The sequence below is a fragment of the Lepus europaeus genome, chromosome 4 (assembly GCF_033115175.1).
Source record: "Lepus europaeus isolate LE1 chromosome 4, mLepTim1.pri, whole genome shotgun sequence".
In the NCBI taxonomy this organism is placed as follows: domain Eukaryota; kingdom Metazoa; phylum Chordata; class Mammalia; order Lagomorpha; family Leporidae; genus Lepus; species Lepus europaeus.
Window position 1 is genome coordinate 38,726,726 of NC_084830.1, and position 21,235 is coordinate 38,747,960.

General features: G+C 38.6%; 1 protein-coding gene across 2 annotated transcripts in view; it reads left to right on the top strand.

Annotated features, from left to right (window-relative positions):
• Positions 1-21,235, top strand: part of LRP12 (LDL receptor related protein 12) — an 80,266-nt gene that overhangs the window by 39,052 nt on the left and 19,979 nt on the right. For both annotated transcript variants that reach the window (XM_062188120.1, XM_062188122.1), the window contains one exon: positions 18,667-18,802. In XM_062188120.1, the coding sequence (XP_062044104.1) occupies positions 18,667-18,802 (136 nt within the window). The remainder of the gene's footprint in view (positions 1-18,666; positions 18,803-21,235) is intronic.

The window sequence follows — 21,235 nt, forward strand, 5'->3', positions numbered from 1 at the left end:
CACATAGATTTCAAGCATTGTTCTTTATTTCATCATGACTTTATGCTGTCAAAATTCTTTACTCTTTCTTCTTTTGTATATTTACATTTTATAGTTCTTATTAAAGTATTCAAAGGCCAGTAATTTAATTATGACCTTTTTAATTGGGAATATGTTAATTTCTAAATTGCAGCTAATTTGCTATCCTTAACAACATTTTGTACTAGTGTAGAGCTTTAGGCTTCAATAACTGCACATGGTATTTTGAAGTTTCCTCTAGAGAACATCTATTCTAATAAAACTTATTCTAGAATTGTTGTTGTTGTTGTTGTTTTTTTGTTTGTTTGTTTGTTTTTTTGATAGGCAGAGTGGATAGTGAGAGAGAGAGAGAGAGAGACAGAGAGAAAGGTCTTCCTTTGCCGTTGGTTCACCCTCCAATGGCCGCTGTAGCCGGTGCATCATGCTGATCCGAAGCCAGGAGCCAGGTGCTTCTCCTGGTCTCCCATGCGGGTGCAGGGCCCAAGGACTTGGGCTATCCTCTACTGCCTTCCCGGGCCATAGCAGAGAGCTGGCCTGGAAGAGGGGCAACTGGGATAGAATCCGGCGCCCCATCCGGGACTAGAACCTGGTGTGCTGGTGCTGCAAGGCGGAGGATTAGCCTGTTGAGCCAGGGCGCCGGCCTATTCTAGAATTTTTAAGACCATCTAAAATGAAAAAATTTGAAAAAAAACAAAAACTGTTCATTTGTAAGATTTGTGTTTAAGATATAGAAAAGCTGTTCCAGGAGCCAGAAGCTTCTTCCAGGTCTCCCACATGGGTGCAGGGGCCCAAAAAGTTGGGTCATCTTCTGCTGCTTTCCCAAGGCCGTATCGGAGAGCTAGATCAGAAGTGGAGCAGCTGGGACTTGAACCAGTGCTGCTCATATGGGATGCCAGCACTACAGGCAGTGGCTTTACCTGCTCTACCACAAGGCCGGCCTCTCACTGTATTTTTTTTTTATTTCATATTTATTTTACACAGACCTAACATGGTAACTAAACAAGGAACACATAGGACATGGAAATAGACATTGTTAGTTTCTATGATCTTGTCCCAGGACAGAATGTATACTTGAAGGGTTAAAGCTATTTCAATAATAAAAATTGATTAGTCAAATATTTTTATTTTGCCAAAGGACTCTAACAGTTGGCCTTTGGCGACTCCCAAACATACAATGAACCCCAAACAAAAACAAAACTAAATTGCACTATTACAAAGACACAAGTCCGTGAAACCACAGAAGCGGCACCAGTTAGGGCACAGCGACTTCAAGGAGACGGTTGTTTTTTCGCTTGCACGTGGGGACGCTCCCGTTCTGCTGGCTGCCCTGAATAAACTTCACACATACTTTGTCTTGTCTGAATTGTACCAGTGTTTGTAGTATCTTTTAAAAGTTTTTTAAAGATTATTTATTTGAAAGGCAGAGTTACAGAGGAGGCGAGGGGCCAGGGACAGATCTTATATTCATTAGTTCACTCCCCAAATGGACACAATGGCTTGGGGCTAGGCCAGGCTAAAGCCAGGATCCAGGAGCTTCTTCTGAGTCTCCCACATGAGTGCAGGAGCCCAAGCACTTAGGCCATCTTCCACTGCTTTCCTAGGCACTTTATTAGCAGGGAGCTGGATCAGAATTCAAGTGGCTGGGATTTGAATCAGTGCCCATATGAGATGCTAGCACTGCAGGCAGAGTCTTATCCCTTTATGCCATATTGCTAGCCCCTTTTTACAATTTTTAATTTTTTTAAAGTGAACAAATTTCATGTATTTCATATAAACAGATTTAGGAATATAATGATACTTCACACCCTATGGTCCCTCTTGCCCATACCTCCCTCCTTCTTTCTTTCTTATTCTTTTAATTTTTACAGTGATCTACTTGCAGTTTCCTTTATATTCATAAGATTAACCCTACACCAAGTAAAACACTGTTCTTCAACAGTGGAGACAAAGGCTGAAAACAACCATCGAATCTCAATGTCAATGTAAATTTTGCTCATATACAGTTCATTTTTTTGTATTCTATTAGTTACCACAGATCAGGGAAAATATATGGTGTTTGTCTTTTGGAGACTGCCTTATTTACTTAAGTATAACAGTTTCCAGTTAGATCCATTTTGTCGCAAAAAAACAGGACTTCATCCTTTTTTATAGCAGAGTAGTATTCCTGTGTGTGTGTGTATCTTAAAATTTCTTTAACCAGTCATCAGTTGATGGACATCTGGATTGATTCCATATCTTAGCTATTGTGAACTGAGGTGCAATAAATATTGGCATACAGATAACCCTTTCAAAGCTGATTTCATTTCCTTTTCCTTTAGGTAAATTCCCAGGAGTGGGATTGCTGGGTTATATGGTAGATCTGTTTTCAGCTTTCTGAAGTGTCCTTACACTGTTATCCATGATGGCTGTCCAGTTTGCATTCCTACCAGCAGTGGATCAGTGTACCTTTTTCTTCACATCCTCACTAGCATTTATTGTTTGTTGATTTCTGTATGAGAGCCATTCTTAATAACCTCATTGTGGTTTTTATTTGCATTTCCCTGATGACAATATATAGTACCTCTAATCCATGTTTCAAATGAAGAGAGCAAAGAGAACATCATTTTTTAGGTGATAATGAATCTGTTAGGGCTTTTAGGATTTCAAATTATGAAAACAGAGCTTAGTGTGAACTCAAGAAACAACCCTTCAGATAAAGAAAAATGAGTGTTGAATTTTTAAAAAAAATACACTGGTATTTGATACTACTAATTTTTTTTTTTTTTTGGACAGGCAGAGTGGACAGTAGAGGGAGACAAAGAGAAAGGTCTTCCTTTTTGCCGTTGATTCACCCTCCAATGGCCGCCGCGGTAGGTGCGCTGCGGCCGGCGCACCGCGCTATTAAGGCGGAGGATTAGCCTACTGAGCCGCGGCGCCGGCCCGATACTACTAATTTTAAAAGTCATTGGCAGCCGGCGCCGTGGCTTAACAGGCTAATCCTCCGCCTTGTGGCGCCGGCACACCGGGTTCTAGTCCCGGATGGGGCGCCGGATTCTATCCCGGTTGCCCCTCTTCCAGGCCAGCTCTCTGCTATGGCCCGGGAGTGCAGTGGAGGATGGCCCAAGTGCTTGGGCCCTGCACCCCATGGGAGACCAGGAGAAGCACCTAGCTCCTGGCTTCGGATCAGCGAGATGCGCCAGCCGCAGCGGCCATTGGAGGGTGAACCAGCGGCAAAAAGGAAGACCTTTCTCTCTGTCTCTCTCTCTCTCACTATCCACTCTGCCTGTCAAAAAAAAAAGTCATTGGCTACTTTCAGACAGTCTTTTTTAAAGGTTTTGGAGTAGAGTATTCTTATGTTTCAGAAAGGAAAATGCTGGTATTCTGATTTTCACTAAATGTTATTTTATGTAATTTAATTTTATTGATGATGTTAATTATACCACAGTGCATTTTATTTGAGGCTTCTCTATATTAGATATTTATCATATCTTATATATATTATCAAATTGTTGATTAAACAATCATTTTTATAATAAGATTATTACATATAAGCAAGCCTCAGAAAGTTCATAAAAATGAATATTATTAAAAATAGCATGGATTTCAGAAACTTTGCAAAAATTAAGCTCATATTAATTTACTATCTGAATAGAATATAGTTTAAGACACTAAGCAGGGATTGAATTGGAATCCCTTGGCACTCTACCATTTGGGGCAAGTCCAATTGAGCATGTCCCAAATTGTACACCTCTTCCCTCTCTTATTCCCACTCTTATATTTAACAGGGATCACTTTTCAGTTAAGTTTCAACATTTAAGAATAATTGTGTATTAATTACAGAGTTCAACCAATAGTATTAAGTAGAACAAAAAAAAAATACTAAAAGGGATAAAGTATTAAGTTGTTCAGCAACAGTCAGGGATTCCAATTCAATTCCATCAAGGTGGCATGTACCAATGCCATCTCAATAGTCCAAGTGGTCAATTTCTGTTCACAATTGATCGTAATGATAGGACTAAGAGTCAAAGGGATCACATAAATAAGACTAGTGTCTGCAAATACTAACTGATAGAATCAAAAAGGGAGAGAATGATCTAACATGGGAAGTGGGATACACAGTAGACTCATAGAATGGCAGATGTCCTAAACAGCACTCTGGCCTCAGAAGCAGCCTTAAGGCATTTGGGTCCAGCTGAAAAGCCCATGAGAGTATTTCAGGCATGGAAAGCCAAGACACTGTGGAAAAAAAAATGACCTAAATGAAAGTTTTCTGCGAGTGAGATCCCAGTAGAAAGAACAGGTCATCAAAGAAGGAGGTAACTTTCTCTGAAGGGAGGAGAGAACTTCCACTTTGATTATGACCTTGTCTAAATATGATCAGAGTCTGCGACCTCAAGAGGCTTCCAAAGCCTTGGCAACTCATGACAAGAGCCTAGGGTGATTACTGACGCCATAAACAAGAGTGTCAATTTGTTAAGTCAACAACAGGAGTCACTATACACTTACTCCTTATGTAGGATATCTGTCCTTAATATGTTGTACATTGTGATTTAATGCTATAACTAGTACTCAAACAATATTTTACACTTTGTGTTTCTGTGTGGGTGCAAACTGTTGAAATTTTTACTTAATGTATGCTAAATTGATCTTCTGTATATAAAGATAAATGAAAATGAATCTTGATGTGAATGGAAGGGGAGAGGGAGCGGGAGAGGTGAGGGTTGCGGGTGGGAGGGAAGTTATGGGGGGGAAGCCATTGTAATCCATAAGCTGTACTTTGGAAATTTATATTCATTAAATAAAAGTTAAAAAAAAAAGACACTAAGCAGAATATATCAATTTGAAAAGTGTTTCTATCAAAGCAACATGAACTTTTAAAATTGAAGCAAACACAAACATCAATTTTATGGTGAAACTTGATAAAAGAATGGTGAAATCATTGAACCTTAGCATGGAGTTTATGTGGACAGAATCCTGAAGAAATCAGCAGCTTACAAAAGGATTACTTAACAAGGGAAGAGATGGTGTTGAAGATGAAGCCCACAGTGACAGACCATCCACCTCAAGTTTGAAGGAAGAAATTAATTTTATTCATGCCCTAAATAAATAGGATCAGCAATTAACAGCAGAGACAGTGGCCCAACACCATAGACACCTAGTGGGTTCAGCGTACCAGTTCAGCATACGCAGCTGTGACTGAAAAAGGTCTGTGTGTGACCAGATGGTTGTGACAGAATGCTGCAGACAAGAGCAAAACTCTCAGTGGGAGTTGTAAATAAGCGAGATTAAGATCCTGAAGCATTTCTTCAAAGAATTTTAACAGTGGATGGAACATGTATGATTCTGAAGACAAAGCACAATCAAAGCAGTGACTACCAAGAGGAGGAACCGGCCGGCGCCGTGGCTCAACAGGCTAACCCTCCGCCTTGCGGCGCCGGCACACCGGGTTCTAGTCCCAGTCGGGGTGCCGGTTCTGTCCTGGCTGCCCCTCTTCCAGGCCAGCTCTCTGCTGTGGGAGTGCAGAGGAGGATGGCCCAAGTTCTTGGGTCCTGCACCCCATGGGAGACCAGGATAGGCACCTGGCTCTTGCCATCGGATCAGCGCGGTGCGCCGGCCGTAGCACGCCAGCCACGGCGGCCATTGGAGGGTGAACCAACGGCAAAGGAAGACCTTTCTCTCTGTCTCTCTCTCTCTCTCACTGTCCACTCTGCCTGTCAAAAAAAAAAAAAAAAAGAGGAGGAAGCTACAGTGGGCTGATCAAAAATAAGGGGTCATGGCAACAGTTTTTTGGAATGCTCAGAGTATTTTGCTTGTTGAATTTTTTTGCGTGTTGGAAGGCTGAAGAGCAGTAACATTCATTTATTAGGAGGGTGTTTTGCTTACTATTTTATTCTTTTTAGTATTTTCTTCTGCTTTATACCATTGGCTGAACTCTTTAATACACAATTATTCTTAGGTGTTTAATTTAACTGGAAAGTTTAAAAAAAAGTTAGGCCGGCGCCGCGGCTCACTAGGCTAATCCTCCGCCTTGCGGCGCCGGGGCACCGATCCTGTCCCGGTTGCCCCTCTTCCAGGCCAGCTCTCTGCTGTGGCCAGGGAGTGCAGTGGAGGATGGCCCAAGTCCTTGGGCCCTGCACCCCATGGGAGACCAGGATAAGTACCTGGCTCCTGCCATCGGATCAGCGCGGTGCGCCGTCCGCAGCGCGCCTACCGCGGCGGCCATTGGAGGGTGAACCAACGGCAAAAAAAGGAAGACCTTTCTCTCTCTCTCTCTCTCTCTCTCACTGTCCACTCTGCCTGACAAAAAAATTTTAAAAAATTTTTAAAAATTAAAAAATAAAAAAAGTTAATAAAAGTTAAAGTTAAAAATAAGAGTGGGAATAAGAGAGGGAGGAGATGTACAGTTCGGCACATGCTCACTCATACCTACCTCTAATGGTAGAGCTAGAAACATGCCATGGGATTCCGAAGTCCATTAAGTTGGTAGGTATCAGTGCCATCTTACTAGTTAAAATGATCAGTTTAAGTTCATAATTGATCATAAAGATAGGTTAAGTGTCAAGGATCACATAAATAAGACCAGTGTCTGCTAATAATAAATAATTGATAGAATTAAAAAGGAGAGAATGATCCAACATGGGAAGTGGGATACACAGCAGACTCATAGAATGGCAAATGCCCTAAACAGCACTCTGGCCTCAGAATCAGCCCTTAAGGCATTCAGATCTGGCTAAAAATAAAAAGCCCATGAGAGTTTCTCAAACATGGAAAGCCAAGACACTGTGGCAAAAAATTACCTAAATGAAAGATCTCTGCGAGTGAGATCCCAGTGGAAAGAGCAAGCCATCAAAGGAGGAGGTACCTTTCTCTGAAAGGAGGAGAGAACTTTCTCTTTGATTATGACCTTGTCTAAATAAGGTCAGAGTTTGTGAACTCAAGAGGCTCCCATAGCCTTGGCAGCTCATGACAAGAGCATCGGGTGATTACTGACATCATAACTAAGAGTGTCAATTGTTAAATCAACAACAGGAGTCACTGTGCACTTACTCCCCATGTAGGATCTGTGTCCTTAGTGTGTTGTAATGTGAATTAATGGTAAAACTATTCTTCAAACAGTACTTTATACTTTGTGTGTCTGTGCTGGTGCAATCTGTTGAAATCTTTACTTAGTATATACGAAGTTGATCTTCTGTATATAATGATAATTAAAAATGAATCTTAATGAAGAATGGGGTGAGAGAGGGTTAGGAGATGGGATGGTTTGCAGGTGCAAGGGAGGTTATGGGGGGAAAAATTGCTATAATCCAAAAGTTATACTTTCAAAATTTATATTTATTAAATAAAAGTTTTCTAAAAAAAATTGTGTTTTGAGAAACCCAAAGGTTTAGCAGAAAAACACTAAATGCTTTACTAGAAAAGCTTCACCAGAGTGTCCTTCCCAACACGATGACATTCCTGCTCATTCCTCTCCTCAGGCAGATTTCCAAAAGTTTTGATAATAAACCACTAAGCGTCCACCTTGCGGTCCTGATCTGGCTGTTCCTTTTTACAGTTTTCCTAATCTTAAATCTTTATAGGATATCCATTTTTCTTCAATTAATAATGTAAAGAATGCTGCATTGACACAGTTAAATTCCCAGAACCTCAGTTCCTTAGGATTACCTCGTATCGTTACTTCAAAAAAATGTCTTGAACTTGATGGAGCTTTTGTTGAAAAGTAAAATTTTTTATATTTTAATTTCATTTTTCCATGAACTTGTAGTCTACTTGCGTTATATTTTTATATTTTATTATAATAAATTATAAATAAGCTCAGTATTAGAATAGTACATATGGGTGCCAGATCTGTAGACAGAACAAATTATATTGTGAAAAAGTGTATGATGCTCAGATGGTAAAAATGAAATTCATGTGGTTGTGGGCCAGGCCTAGCGAAGATGTAAAAAGAAGTTGATTCAGACATTTAAAATTTTCTTTTCTACTATGTAACTTTGAAAATAATTATTCAAAGTGTGATAGCATATTTGTTGTTTGTAATTTTGCCAAAGTACAACTTTGAATTGAATGTACTGTGCACCTGCTGTGTAAAAGCCACTTTGTGGATAAGAAAACTGGACTGAGGATACCAGTTGACTAGAAGCATAGCATAATTAAAGGAGTGATTTAAACTGCAATAATATAGATAACAGAATCAAGAACAGAGCACATAATTGTTCTTCTTTACCCCCTATTTAAACACACTCTGAATATGTTATTTATTTCTGGGCTCCACCCTTAACAAAGGACAAAATGACTACAGCACTTGTAGAAGGTGTGGGCATACTAAAAACTATGTGAAAGCTGATAGAGATGGCTTGGAAAATCACAATCTACAAGACCAGTTTTTTTTACTCAAGTGCTCATTTCTACCTAATGTCATCTGTGCTTCCTACAAGAGTCACAGTGAATTCCAAAAATTAATATTCTTTTTATTCTGGAAATAGAAGTATTAGTTTGCTTGGTAATATTTTAGTCTTCTATAGGAAAAGATAGGTACTATACCAGTTTTTTATGCCCTTACTGGGGTGGGAGGAAGAAGCTTTTTTATGCCCTTAAGAAAAGATATCTTTCTATCTGTGCTTTGCCAGCCAGATTTGGAATTACACTTATGACTTAGAAATTTCAGGGTGAAGCTTTAGCTAGTATATTTTGGGTTCTTTGCAGTCGTCATCTTTACTCATACTGTTGTGACCTTGTTTTTCTGTTTTTCCAACTCCGTTTGCCCCAGTTTTGTGACTCTTCTTACTTTTTTTGTTTTATTTTACTGCCATGTAACCCCTGAGTATTATTTGTTTCTTTGCTGTGGACATCAGTAACCTTTATGAAACCAAAGATTTACCTGCCCCAATTAGAGCTAAAGGCCAACTAAAATAGTTTTCTTTAACTAATGTCACTTAGGATAACAGAAATTACTGCATTCATTCTTAACTGTGTATATTAATGAAGAAGAATACTCATGTGAATTATAAATAGCTGGATGTAGGATTTCCTACTTGCAATAGGAACATGTGGTTTCAGAATATTTGTCTAAGAGTAGTAAGATGGTCTTCAGTGGCAGTGATTGGATAATATTTTTTTCTTGCCTGCACTGATTCTTATAAATCACAATTAAAAGCTTTTCCATCTTAAACTAGTAAATATTTCTATCCAAGTGCTATTAAAAGAAAGGTTCAGTTTTCTGATTTTAAAAAGCTTGAAACTTATCTCTTTCCAACACTGTCCTCACTGTGTTGACTGTTTTGACATTTCCACAAGAAAAAGTTGAGCTCAGGATATTGAGTAGTCAGAAAGGAGCCTGGACAGCCAAGGAGCAGGAAAATCAAGAGCAAGGTATGAGCAACAAGCCCAGAATAAGTATCAAGTAGCAAAAGAAAGACTTTCAAACTGAGGTCTTTCCTTCCTAGCCATGGGCTTCTTATGTTTTGTGTTCAGGTTGGAGGACTTAGTTATGTCATAAGTGCAAAGAATACTGGCATTGATGGTGGAGTCAGGGTCTAGCAAGGTCACAAACTCCAGTGAGGTCCAACAGGTAACTCAGTAGACTAGGAGTGAAGTGAGAGAACTAGTAGAGAATCTGTGAAATAGAAGTTGGAAAATTCATGACCAACATAAAGGTATTGGTGTTCAGAAAATGTTTAGTCATTGCTCATAACATATTTTTGGAACTTGTGTGGCCCACACACCATTTATGCCTGACTTCTGCCTATAAAGACATGTTTGTTCTGTTGGTTAGTTTGGAAACATGTATGCCAATTCATTAGGAATCTTTCTTCTGAAAAGTGGAGCAAGTCAGTAATATTGAGGAGTGGTAGCAGTGAGTGTGGGAAGTGGGAAAGTTATTCTGGTGACCAGAGTCAAGAAGCTGTAACCAAAGGGGAACCACCAGGCTGAGATCCAGAAATCCACTCCTATGCAAAGAACAGTTAGGCATTATGGATAAAGTCCACTTTGATGCCGTGGAGAGCAGTTTTTTTGACATCCCACACAGAGGTCGGCAAGCTGGTTCCTTCAGGGCCAGGCCAGAAAGTCAAGTTGAACAGTGATCTCTGACAAAATAGGAAGGAGCTGCTTTGACCCTTGGGATGAGGTGGGGGTGAGTCTCCAGTCTTTTAATATTTCAAATAATACTCTTCTCCTAAATTAAATTGGGCCAGTAGATACCTGATTTTTCTGCTGATCATCCAACTATATGAGTATATTTTAAGTTTTCCATGTTTTGTTGCCTTTTATTGTTTGCATAGACAATATTTTCCTTGAATTGCATAATTTGCTTGTTAACCTTTATAATCATTCTTAACATTCATCCCATAAGGCTATTCAACAGTAGCCTCAAACCACTTGCAGATTTTTTTAAAGCACATTTATTTCCATTGGAATCAAACTCTTCTTACTAGTATTTTCATCTCTTGGAATTGCTTTTATATTTATCACCCATAATGGAGCTAATAATATTATAAGATAGCTATACTCTGAAAAATAATGTAGCCTAATGAAAGAAACTACCATTACCTATAAATGCTATTCTTTGCCCATGAACAGGATGAACGTGATTTTATTCCATAGCAAAACTTTCTCAAAACCTACAGGAAAAGGAAGTATTCTATATTTGCTTTTTGGCTGGTCTCTTTGTTTCACTGGTTTCTCTTCCTGTGCGTTGTAGTACTACAAATAATCTTTACAAAATATTCAGATCACATCCCTTGTTTCATAGTAGGTCTACCTTCTCTTAACTGGAATATTCTTTTTACCCTGATGCATATACATTTCTGTTCTATAATAGAGATACTTTATTCCTGGTGAATTGTATTTACCACCTGTTCTATACTCACATGATGCAATTTTCTGGAGAGCCTTCTTTCTGTTTTAAAAATATCAAATAGGGCCGGCGCCGTGGCTTAACAGGCTAATCCTCCGCCTTGCGGCGCCGGCACACCGGATTCTAGTCCCGATTGGGGCGCTGGATTCTGTCCTGGTTGCCCCTCTTCCAGGCCAGCTCTCTGCTATGGCCCTGGAAGGCAGTGGAGGATGGCCCAGGTGCTTGGACCTGCATCCCATGGGAGACCAGGAGAAGCACCTGGCTCCTGGCTTCGGATCAGTGAGATGCGCCGGCCGCAGCAGCCATTGGAGAGTGAACCAACGGCAAAAAGGAAGACCTTTCTCTCTGTCTCTCTCTCTCTCACTATCCACTCTGCCTCTCAAAAAAAAATATATATATATCTATATCTATAGATATAGATATATATATATATATAATCAAATAGAGGGTCGGCGCTGTGATATAGCAGGAAAAGCCGCCGCCTGCAGTGCCAGCATCCCATATGGGTGCCGGTTTGAGTCCCGACTGCTCCATTTCTGATTCAGCTCTCTGCTGTTGGCTGAGAAAGCAGTAGAAGGTGGCCAAGTCCTTGGGTCCCTGTACCCATGTGGGAGACCCGGAAGAAGCTCCAGGCTCCTGGCTTCAGATCAGTGCAGCTGCAGCCGTTGCAGCCAATTGGGGAGTGAACCAGCAGATGGAAGACCTCTCTCTCACTCTCTGCCTCTCCTCTCTCTGTGTACTCTTTCAAGTAAATAAAGAAATCTTTTTTAAAAATAATATACATTCCAGAATGTAATATTGTTTAAAAAAGATACCACATGTGTGAGTTTACATGTGCACTTTGGTGATTGTGTTATGTCATTTAGTACTCTTGTTTGCTCTCAGTAAATGTTACATAATTCTTGGATTCAGTTAATAAACATACATCAATGTTTTAATGTTATAATTTCTTTACATTTTTCTTGTGAAGTTAGGTGGTTAGTAAACATAGCTGATTTTTACTTGTAGTTCAGTTTTGTGATTTATTAAAACATACAAAAATTTCATGTCATTTTTAGTCTCAACTACTTTTTGTCATTAAGTGTCAACCCTTGACAGATTTGGAGGGAAAAGAAGCAAACAGTCCTTTACCTGTAAAATAAGAAATTGTAGTTTTCTTTTTCTTTTACAAGTAGTTTAGCTCTCATCATGCATTTCTTTGCCTGCTTTTTTCCTATGCTTTAAAACCATGAAATCTCAAATTGAATGTGCAGTTTATTTCATATCACTTCTGTTTTGAAGTGGTTCTCTTAATAGAGGTTGTTTGAACATTTCCAGTTTTCTCAATATTTAAAGATGATAAGTATGATGCATTAACTTAGTTTTAAAACCGTGGTTCTGTGTTTCTCTGTGGAATTATTGAAATAGTATCAGGATAAACATATAGAAGTCTTGAGTATTTCTCAATCATTTAGTTCTGTGCTGTTTTCTAAACTATACTGTGAGGTATTTTGTATCTTAAACCAGAAAACTACCATTAAAATTTTATTCAAAATCTTTACCTATTGATTTCTTAGTTAATTTTCCCTTTTTTTTTTTTCCAGTTTCTTGTTTTATTATTTGTTTGCTGTGCAGAGGGCTTTAGGGAGAGAGAGCTGGAGCCAGTAGCCAGGAACTCAATCTATCTCTCTCATGTGGGTGTCAGGAACTCAAGTACTTGAACCATTACCTGCTGCCTCCCTGAGTCTGCTCTGTGGGAAGTCTGAGTCAGGGGCTGGCACTGGGAATCATCCATAAGCAGTTCAATGTGGGACATGGGCATTAATTTTTAACCTCTAGGCTTAACTTAACTCCCAATTCTGTCTTTCTTGGCTGATGGCATGCATGCTAAAATTTTAAGAAGTATATATTCTGTTTAGCTTTTTAGATAATGTTACTCAGTTTTTAAATTTTTATTTCAGATATCCTGTACTCTAGCTCCACTGTGTGTTAAATTTAATTTATGTGGTGGGGGTGGGGGTGGGGGGGTTAGTCAGATAACATAATCAGCATCATATTCTTACAAAGTTTGAACAGCGGTGTTCAAATTGAAAAGTTACAATCTTTTGAATGAACTTCAGAATCCCTTTAATTTTAGTTTGCTCCTACCCTTCCCCCTCTCCCCCCTCCTCCTTTCTCCCTCCTCTCCCCCCCCCCTTCTTCTTTCTTCAAGGTTTATTTATTGGAGAGGCAGAGTTACAGACAGAGATAGGGAGAGTCAGACAGAGAGGTCTTCTATCTGCTGATTCACTCACGAAATGGCCACAATGGCTGAAGCTGGGCTGATCCAAAGCCAGGAACTAGGAGCTTCTTCTGTGTCCACCAACATGGGTGTAGGGGCCCAAGCACTTGGACCTTCTTCCCATCTTCCACTGCCTTCCCAGACCATTACCAGAGAGCTAGATCAGAAGAAGAGCAGCCAGGACACAAACTCGCACCTATATGGGATGCGGGGGCTTAACCTACTACACCACAGCACTGGTCCCCTTAGTTTGCATTTCTAGAGTTATGGGAAATTTATTAATTAAAAGTATAAATGTGTATCATTATCCAGAATACTTGAATACTTATTTATATCTAAGATATTGATCACAGTAAGTTAAATAGATAATTTTTGTAGATGTTTAAGGACAAAACATTAATATTGATAATTAATAGATGTATCAAAAGAGCAGAATGAACACAGACTAAAATACAGTCACTTTTTTAGTAACATTGTGCATTTGCTCCTGAAAAACCTCACAATAAAATAACAGGGCTTATAAGAAACATATTGTTAGACCAGACCCAAATACTAGCATAATCAAAAACCCAGACATTTCTACCTAAAAGGAGTCCTTACTCTGCAGCCATATATGCTCAGTTTCATGCTCTGCACTTAAAACAGTTTACTTCTAACAGAGACCAGTTTAATCTGTCATACCTATTGTTCAATTCAGGTGTTTTGCTTTCATAATAGATTGATACCTTCACACCCCTATCTGCCCTTGTGGCTTCTCAAGAGAGCCAAGCCATTCTTTAACCACTTCCCAAAGTACTGTACTTCTATAGGGTTTTTATATTTTTTCTTTAACTGTGAAAATTCCTGCCTTTGCTTATTTCAAATCATTAGCATGCTTATTTCAAATCATTGCATTATTTGGATAAGATTCTTCCACTTGCCAATTATGTGTGAAATAATTGTTATTGAAGAATTAACTAGACCATAGCTAAAATAATTATGTATAAGCAACACAGAAGGCATAGACAGACGAGACAGATGTAACACAAATTGAAAGTGCTGTCCAAATATAGAAAGATGAGGTTCCAATGAGCAAACCATATGTAAACAGGTTTAAAACAAAAAAATAATTAATTTTGTAGAGCTTTCAGAGTATAATTCCCTACCCCTTCTCTACCCTGGCTGCTGCAGTGTCAGATAACCAGTTAATCATGGCATAATTTCTTCTTTTTTTAAAGCTGTATTTATTTACTTGAAAGTCAGAGTTACACAGAGAGAGAAGGAGAGGCAGTTGGAGGTCTTCCATCCACTGGTTCACTCTCCAGTTAGCCGCAACAGCCAGAGCTGTGCCAGGAGCCAGGAGCTTCTTCCCGGTCTCCCACGCAGGTGCAGGGGCTCAAGGACTTGGGCCATCTTTTACTGCTTTCCCAGGCCATAGCAGAGAGCTAGATCGGAAGTGAAGCAGCCGGAACTCGAACCGGCACCCATATGGGATGCTGGCACTGAAGGCAGCGGCTTTAACCTTTACACCACAGTGCCAGCCCCACAGCATAATTTCTCATTCTGTCCAGAACATAGGGGTGCCTAGGACATGCTAAATGAACAGTCACTACACTGCCTTCCTTCCCACTGAGCCTCAATAAAGCCTTAGTAGCCATATCAGTATATTCCAAGCGTAACTACCAGTCAGCCAGCTCTGGCATATCCTGTAATGTTACTTGTTGTCAGTTACTGTAATTCAAGCAGTATCCTAAGTCCTTTACCAAAATACTTGTATTTAATCCCCCCATGTGCAAGGTAGTATTTTAATCTCCATTTACAGGTGAAGAAATAGAGACTTAAAGTTTATCAAGTTGATCACCATAAGCCTTTTAAGCCTTTTAAAATGATATAAAATGAATAACAGTAATATAATAACTGAAAAAAGTGAAATTATAGTTGATAGTAGATGCTAGAACTGAAGTGTTAGATGCTTGAGAAATAATTTATAAGGCACTGAAATAATGAAAAGAAGTAGAGCAGTCAGGAAGCCATTTGGAAGATGGGGACAGAAGTATAGAAAATAAAACCCCTTGATTCCTTAAGAGGTGGTGAAACCTCAATTTCTGACTTTAAAATTTCCAGTTTTAGTTCCTGTGAGGCCTTTACTTCCTATCCTTGAGAATCCATGAAACTGCCTATGGTATTTTTTATTTTTGAAAGGCAGTGAAAGGACAAACAGAGATCTCACAATTGCTGGTTAAGTCTCCAAATGCCCGAAACAGCCCAAGCGGGGGCATGCCAAAGCCAGGAGTCAGGAACTCAATCCAGGTCCTACGTGGGTGACAGGGACCCAACTGTCTGATTTATCACCTGCTGCCTCCTAGGTTGTGCATTAGCAGGAAGCTAAAATTTAAAAAGTGGAGCAAAGACTTGAACTCAGGTACTATAACATTGTGGGATACCGATATTCCAAGCAGTGTCTTAAATTACTCTGCCAAATGCCCACTCCTACCTGTAGTATTTCTAAAGTAAATTTCCTTTTTATTTAACTGCTTTTCTTGCAACCAAATGATGCTTAAGACCATGAAGATTCAGAATATAGGGTAAAGAGCACGTTTTAGGAAACACACAGTTCTAATCATGCTGAACTTGAGATTGGAACTTCCAGTGGGTACTATGTAAAGTCTCTGGATTGGAGATGCTGAATCTATGACATGTAGATCTCAGTTGAAACTGAGATCCTCCATCAGAAGTAGAAAGTGGCAAAGGCTTGGGAATGGAGACTGAGCACCAAAATATTGGACGCTGGTTGAGAAAGGAGGATCCAGTACTAGAGGACTAAGTCAGAGCAGGCAGAGTTGGGAAGAGAACGAGAATAAATGACACCAGCAAAGTCAAGGTAGGACGGTATGAAGAAAAGAAAATCAGCATCAGGTGCTCCAGAAAACCCAAGTGTCTTAGGGATTGAGGATCCACTGGATATGGCAGTGAGGTCAGTAGTGGTTTCTAAGGAGATGAGGGAAGAATTAGAAGTCTGACTAAAGTAGGTCAAAGAAAAAAATGCAAAGAAAGAAAATGAAAACCTTATCAATGTATCCGAATGAGCTATCAGAAATATAGTGGAAGTATATCATGATGATGAGAGGAGGGAGAGGCTCATGACTGAGAGCTGAAATCAACCTTAAAGATAGTTGAAGAAACTTGATTCCTAGTAAGTTTAGTAGTTGCACCATGGCAAACCCAGTAGGTGACAGAACAGACAGCATCTAGGTCTTCTGACTCTACACCTACCAGTACAAGTAGGCAAATTCTTAATCCAAAAGGGAGGAGAAATTTTTAATGGTTCTTTTGGAATTTCAATTTATTTTCTCAGATATAGAATGGAGTAAATTAGGTTGCATTAAAAGCCACTGGCACAAAATGCCAAATTCAATCATATTACAAATGGGCAAAACTAAATGTATATATTCATAACTATGTCAAGAGGAAACTTTATTGTGCTATAGTTTTGCTTTTGATTAAGGAGCTTCATTAATATTTTTAAGTGTTGCAAAAATATACACTCATAATTAAAATGCAAATTACTAAGTCTTAAAATAACTTCTTATTTATGGTGCTATGTGTAATTGTATGAGAATAAAATTGTCACAACATGTACTTTTGGGGGTCATACCAGAATATAACTTTAGTTTTTGTTGTAAGAGCACCACCTATAGGTTTCTTATGTATTTGGACGATTTTTCTTAAAGCAAAACCTAGTAAAACAAAAACCTAATAAAATTCTCTCTACTTTTTCCTTATAATTAGGCTATTTATTAAAGATTAGCAATTTTATGCTTTGTTATAGATTACCTCCATCTAGGTTTTGTATATTTAAATCAGTTTTAAAGTATTTTAGTATTTACATGCTAGTATGGTGTTATAAATTTAAGTTAAATGTTTTTAAAGATACAGCTTTGGATTTTATTGATTTTTCTTTTGTTCACTTTATATTTCAGTGAGTTCCACTCTTTTTTTTTTTTAAAGAGTATTTATTTATTTGAAAGGCAGAGAGAGATCGATCTTTATTGCTGGTTCACTCCCCAGATGACCCCAGTAGTTTGTGCTGGGCCAGGCTGAAGCCAGGGGTCAGGAACTCTATCTAGGTCTCCCACTGGGTGGCAGGAACTCAGCTACTTGGGAACTCAGCTACTTGGGCCATTGGCCACTGCTTCCCTGGCACATTAGCAGAGAGCTGGATTGGAAGCAAGGTAGATAGGACTTGAACAAGGCACCATAAGGTTTGCCCCAAAGTTAAATATGATTTAACTCAAAATTATGTTATTCTCTTTAGTGCAGATGATTCTGTTAATGAAAATGAATAATTTTCCATAACAATTGTTTTGTTTCTTTATCTGTATGTTTATTTATATCTTTAATATCTTCTCTAATGCTTTGGTAAGAGATAACGAAAAAGAAGATCTTATAAATGACTTAGGATATCTTTTTATTAAATTATTATGATGATAACTCAAAGTAAAGCAAAACTCTTTATTATTAATAAGCCCTTAAATAGAATTCTATTTGGATTAATTTAGTCTTATTCTAAAACATCATTCATTACAATCAAAATGTTTCTGTAAAAGAAATTTACCTCTAATGAAATTTAGTGAAACACCATCCAAGGGGCAAAAAAAAAAAAAAAGAAGTTTTGTGCCTTGGCAGTGAGATAGATGTTCAGCTTTGATGGATGGTGTCTGAATTCTGTGACTACATATGAGTCTCCTTGATCTGATATTGGTCCAAAACAAGATCCCTTTGGCAGTGCACCCTCATTCCAGGTAGATCTCTTTTAGGCATGAACATTTTTTTTCTTTACTAAAATATTCTTTTAAACCTTGATTACATGTTTCCTTCAAAGAATGAGTTATTTTGTGTAAATAAGGATTGACTTTAAGTAATATAGCTTGCTTTATGTTAGCCATTCTGGATAAAGTTTTTTAAGTTACATAGGATTCTTAAGCTGTAATAAATTTTAGAAGTTAAATTGAATAAATAAAAGACTATAGTAATTCTGAATGTTTTGCTATCTTTATTCAGTCATTCACTAACTTCTTATAGTTACAATCCAACTTATTATGTTTATTTGTCTTACTGTGTTTATTTGAAGTATCCTAAAAGCAACATTTGCTCCTAAGGATCCAAACACACTAACTGAGTAGAAACTGAGCTTTTAGATAGCTTATAATAAAGAGAATAAATTTGGAAGATGAGTTTTGACTAAAGATAAATGGATGGATGGGTGAGTGGGTGGGTGGATCCACCGATTGAGCTCCATGGCAAATGCTAGTAATTCTGATTTGAACTGTAATGCAGTGACTGAATTTAAAAACCTCCTTTCCTACCCTAAACATTCACTTAATTGTCTCAAAGGGAAGAAATTAAAGTATCTCACTAGAATAATAGATGCATTTAAAGTTTATAATACCACATCTTATTGTACATGATTTGCTGCCTAAAGTTTTTTTTTTTTTTTTTTTGATAAACACTGATTTACTTAATGCTGTGTTTTAAAGTGTAATAATTAGCTGAGATTGCTTTGGCTATCTTCCAGCTTGTGGAGAGACTCCAGAACAAATTCGAGCACCAAGTGGTATAATCACAAGCCCAGGCTGGCCTTCTGAATATCCTTCCAAAATCAACTGTAGCTGGTTCATAAGAGCAAACCCAGGGGAAATCATTACTATAAGGTAATTTTGACTGTTTTCTGTGTTACTATATAGTATTTTACTATAAAATAAATGGAGTTTTCAAATATCATTACTTAGCATGTAGTAATATAAGAAGCCTTTCCAGAGCATTTAATAAATTATAGATATCAGTATCATCTTAAGTGTAAGAATAATGGCCTATCAGACAGTGCTTTGAACACTCTAATGGGAGCAATGTAATTTTCAATGAATCATCTGTATTCTTAGTTACTTTTTGGTTAAAAAAAGTACATATTTGTAAACCTAAAAAGGAAAGAAAAGTGTAAATGGATTTATAAAAATTATATTTTTACCAGTACTGGGATTTTTCCACATGAAACAATTTATAGAGATAATTCATCTTTTATCCAAAAAATTAAACTTATAGCTTACCAGCTCAGTTATACAAAAATTAGAAATTGTTGGTTGCACAGAAGAGATGCCATGGAATTCTACCATAAGGTTTTGATCATGTGTTGGATCCTTGGGATTTCACAAAGTAAGATAACACCAATAGTCACATGCAGTGCTGAGATGCAGAACAAAATTACAGTGAGCCCTGTTTGTAAAGGGAAGGGAGATAACCCAATTATTAAAGGAGTTAATATCTTTAGATTTATGCAAATCAGAGGTATGGGGGCTGGGCATTTTGTGTAGCTATTAAGTCAAAAGTTTTTTATCTAGAAAGGATATATGCTTTAAAACATTTTGGTCAAAAAAAAAAAGTAATTCAAAGTAATTAAATTAAGGTCTTTGGTAAAAGTGGTATTAGAAACATGGTTTTAAAAATTCTGGATAGAAGAAGGAAACTGAAATTACAGAGTATACTAGAGAACTTCAAAAAGGTTGTTGAAAATGCACATTAACTTTTAATTCCATTTTCCCAGGAATTTTTGAATAGTCTTATAAACAAAATATCCTGAGAGCCCTCTATATAAAACTGGCTGAGGTTGGCATTTTTCACTTCATTCATACTGAGATTGAAGAGACCCACCAAAATCAACAAAGGCCACCTTATCTGTTGGAATTAGAGGGTTGGATCGTAACATATGTTTCAGGCCAAGGACTGGGATCTGGCTGCTTTACTCAACAAAACAAACTGAAAAAAACTTCCACTAATCACTGTTTTAACTTTAGTGGGATCATTTAAGATTTGTTCTATATGGACACCCAGGCAGGGAACATGAGAGATAAGGTATTAAAAAATAGAACTGGGGCCAGCGTTGTGGTATAACAATTAAAGCCACCCATAGCCGGTGCCGTGGCTCAATAGGCTAATCCTCCGCCTGCAGCACTGGCACACCGGGTTCTAGTCCCGGTCGGGGCTCCGGATTCTGTCCCGGTTGCTCCTCTTCCAGTCCAGCTCTCTGCTGTGGCCCGGGAGTGCAGTGGAGGATGGCCCAAGTGCCATCCTCCTGGCACCTGGCTCCTGGCTTCGGATCAGCGCAGTGCGCCGGCTGCAGCGCACCGGCCGCGGCGGCCATTGGAGGGTGAACCAACGGTAAAGGAAGACCTTTCTCTCTGTCTCTCCCTCTCTCACTGTCCACTCTGCCTGTCAAAAAAAAAAAGCCATCCATATGGTGCCAGTTCATGTCCTGACTGTTCCACTTCCCATCTGGCTCCCTGCTAATGTACATTCAAAAAGCAGGAGAAGATGCCCCAAGTACTTGGGCCCCTCCACCCACATGGGAAACCCAAATAAAGCTCCTGGCTCGTGGCTTCAGCCTGGCCTAGTCCCAGCCCTTGGCGGCAGTCTGGGGAGTGAACCAGCAGACTGAAGACCTCTCTCTCTGTCTCTCCTCTCTCTGTAACTCTAACTTTCAAATAAATAAATAAATCTTTATTGGAAAAAAAAAAAAGAAAAACCTTCGACAAAATGGCCTGCAAGCCAAAGTTCCAGAATATGTAGGAACATTTAATGCTAAGAAACACAGGGAACAAAATCACATTGGAGCAAAAATGTACTACAGACTTTGATTATGTCAGTGGTTCTTTCATAACTTTCTTATGTCATAGATATTTTGTTGTCTAGTGAAGCATATGGATTTTTCTCCAAATAATGTTTTTAATATATAGCATTGCAAAGGTAACCTATTACATTAAGATATGGCTATCAAATATTTTAAAATATTTGTAATGTAGTAATATGCTTGTATATGCTTAACAATACACTTGTATTTGCTTATCGGTAAAATCAAGTGGTGATCAGTAATTTCATAGTAACTTTGAGTGTGTATTATTTTTTTTTTTTTGACAGGCAGAGTTAGAGAGAGAGAGAGAGAGAAAGGTCTTCCTTCCGTTGGTTCACCCCCCAAATGGACGCCACGGCTGGTGCACTGTGCCAATCCGAAGCCAGGAGCCAGGTGCTTCCTCCTGGTCTCTCGTGCGGGTGCAGGGCCCAAGCACATGGGCCATCCTCCACTGCCTTCCCGG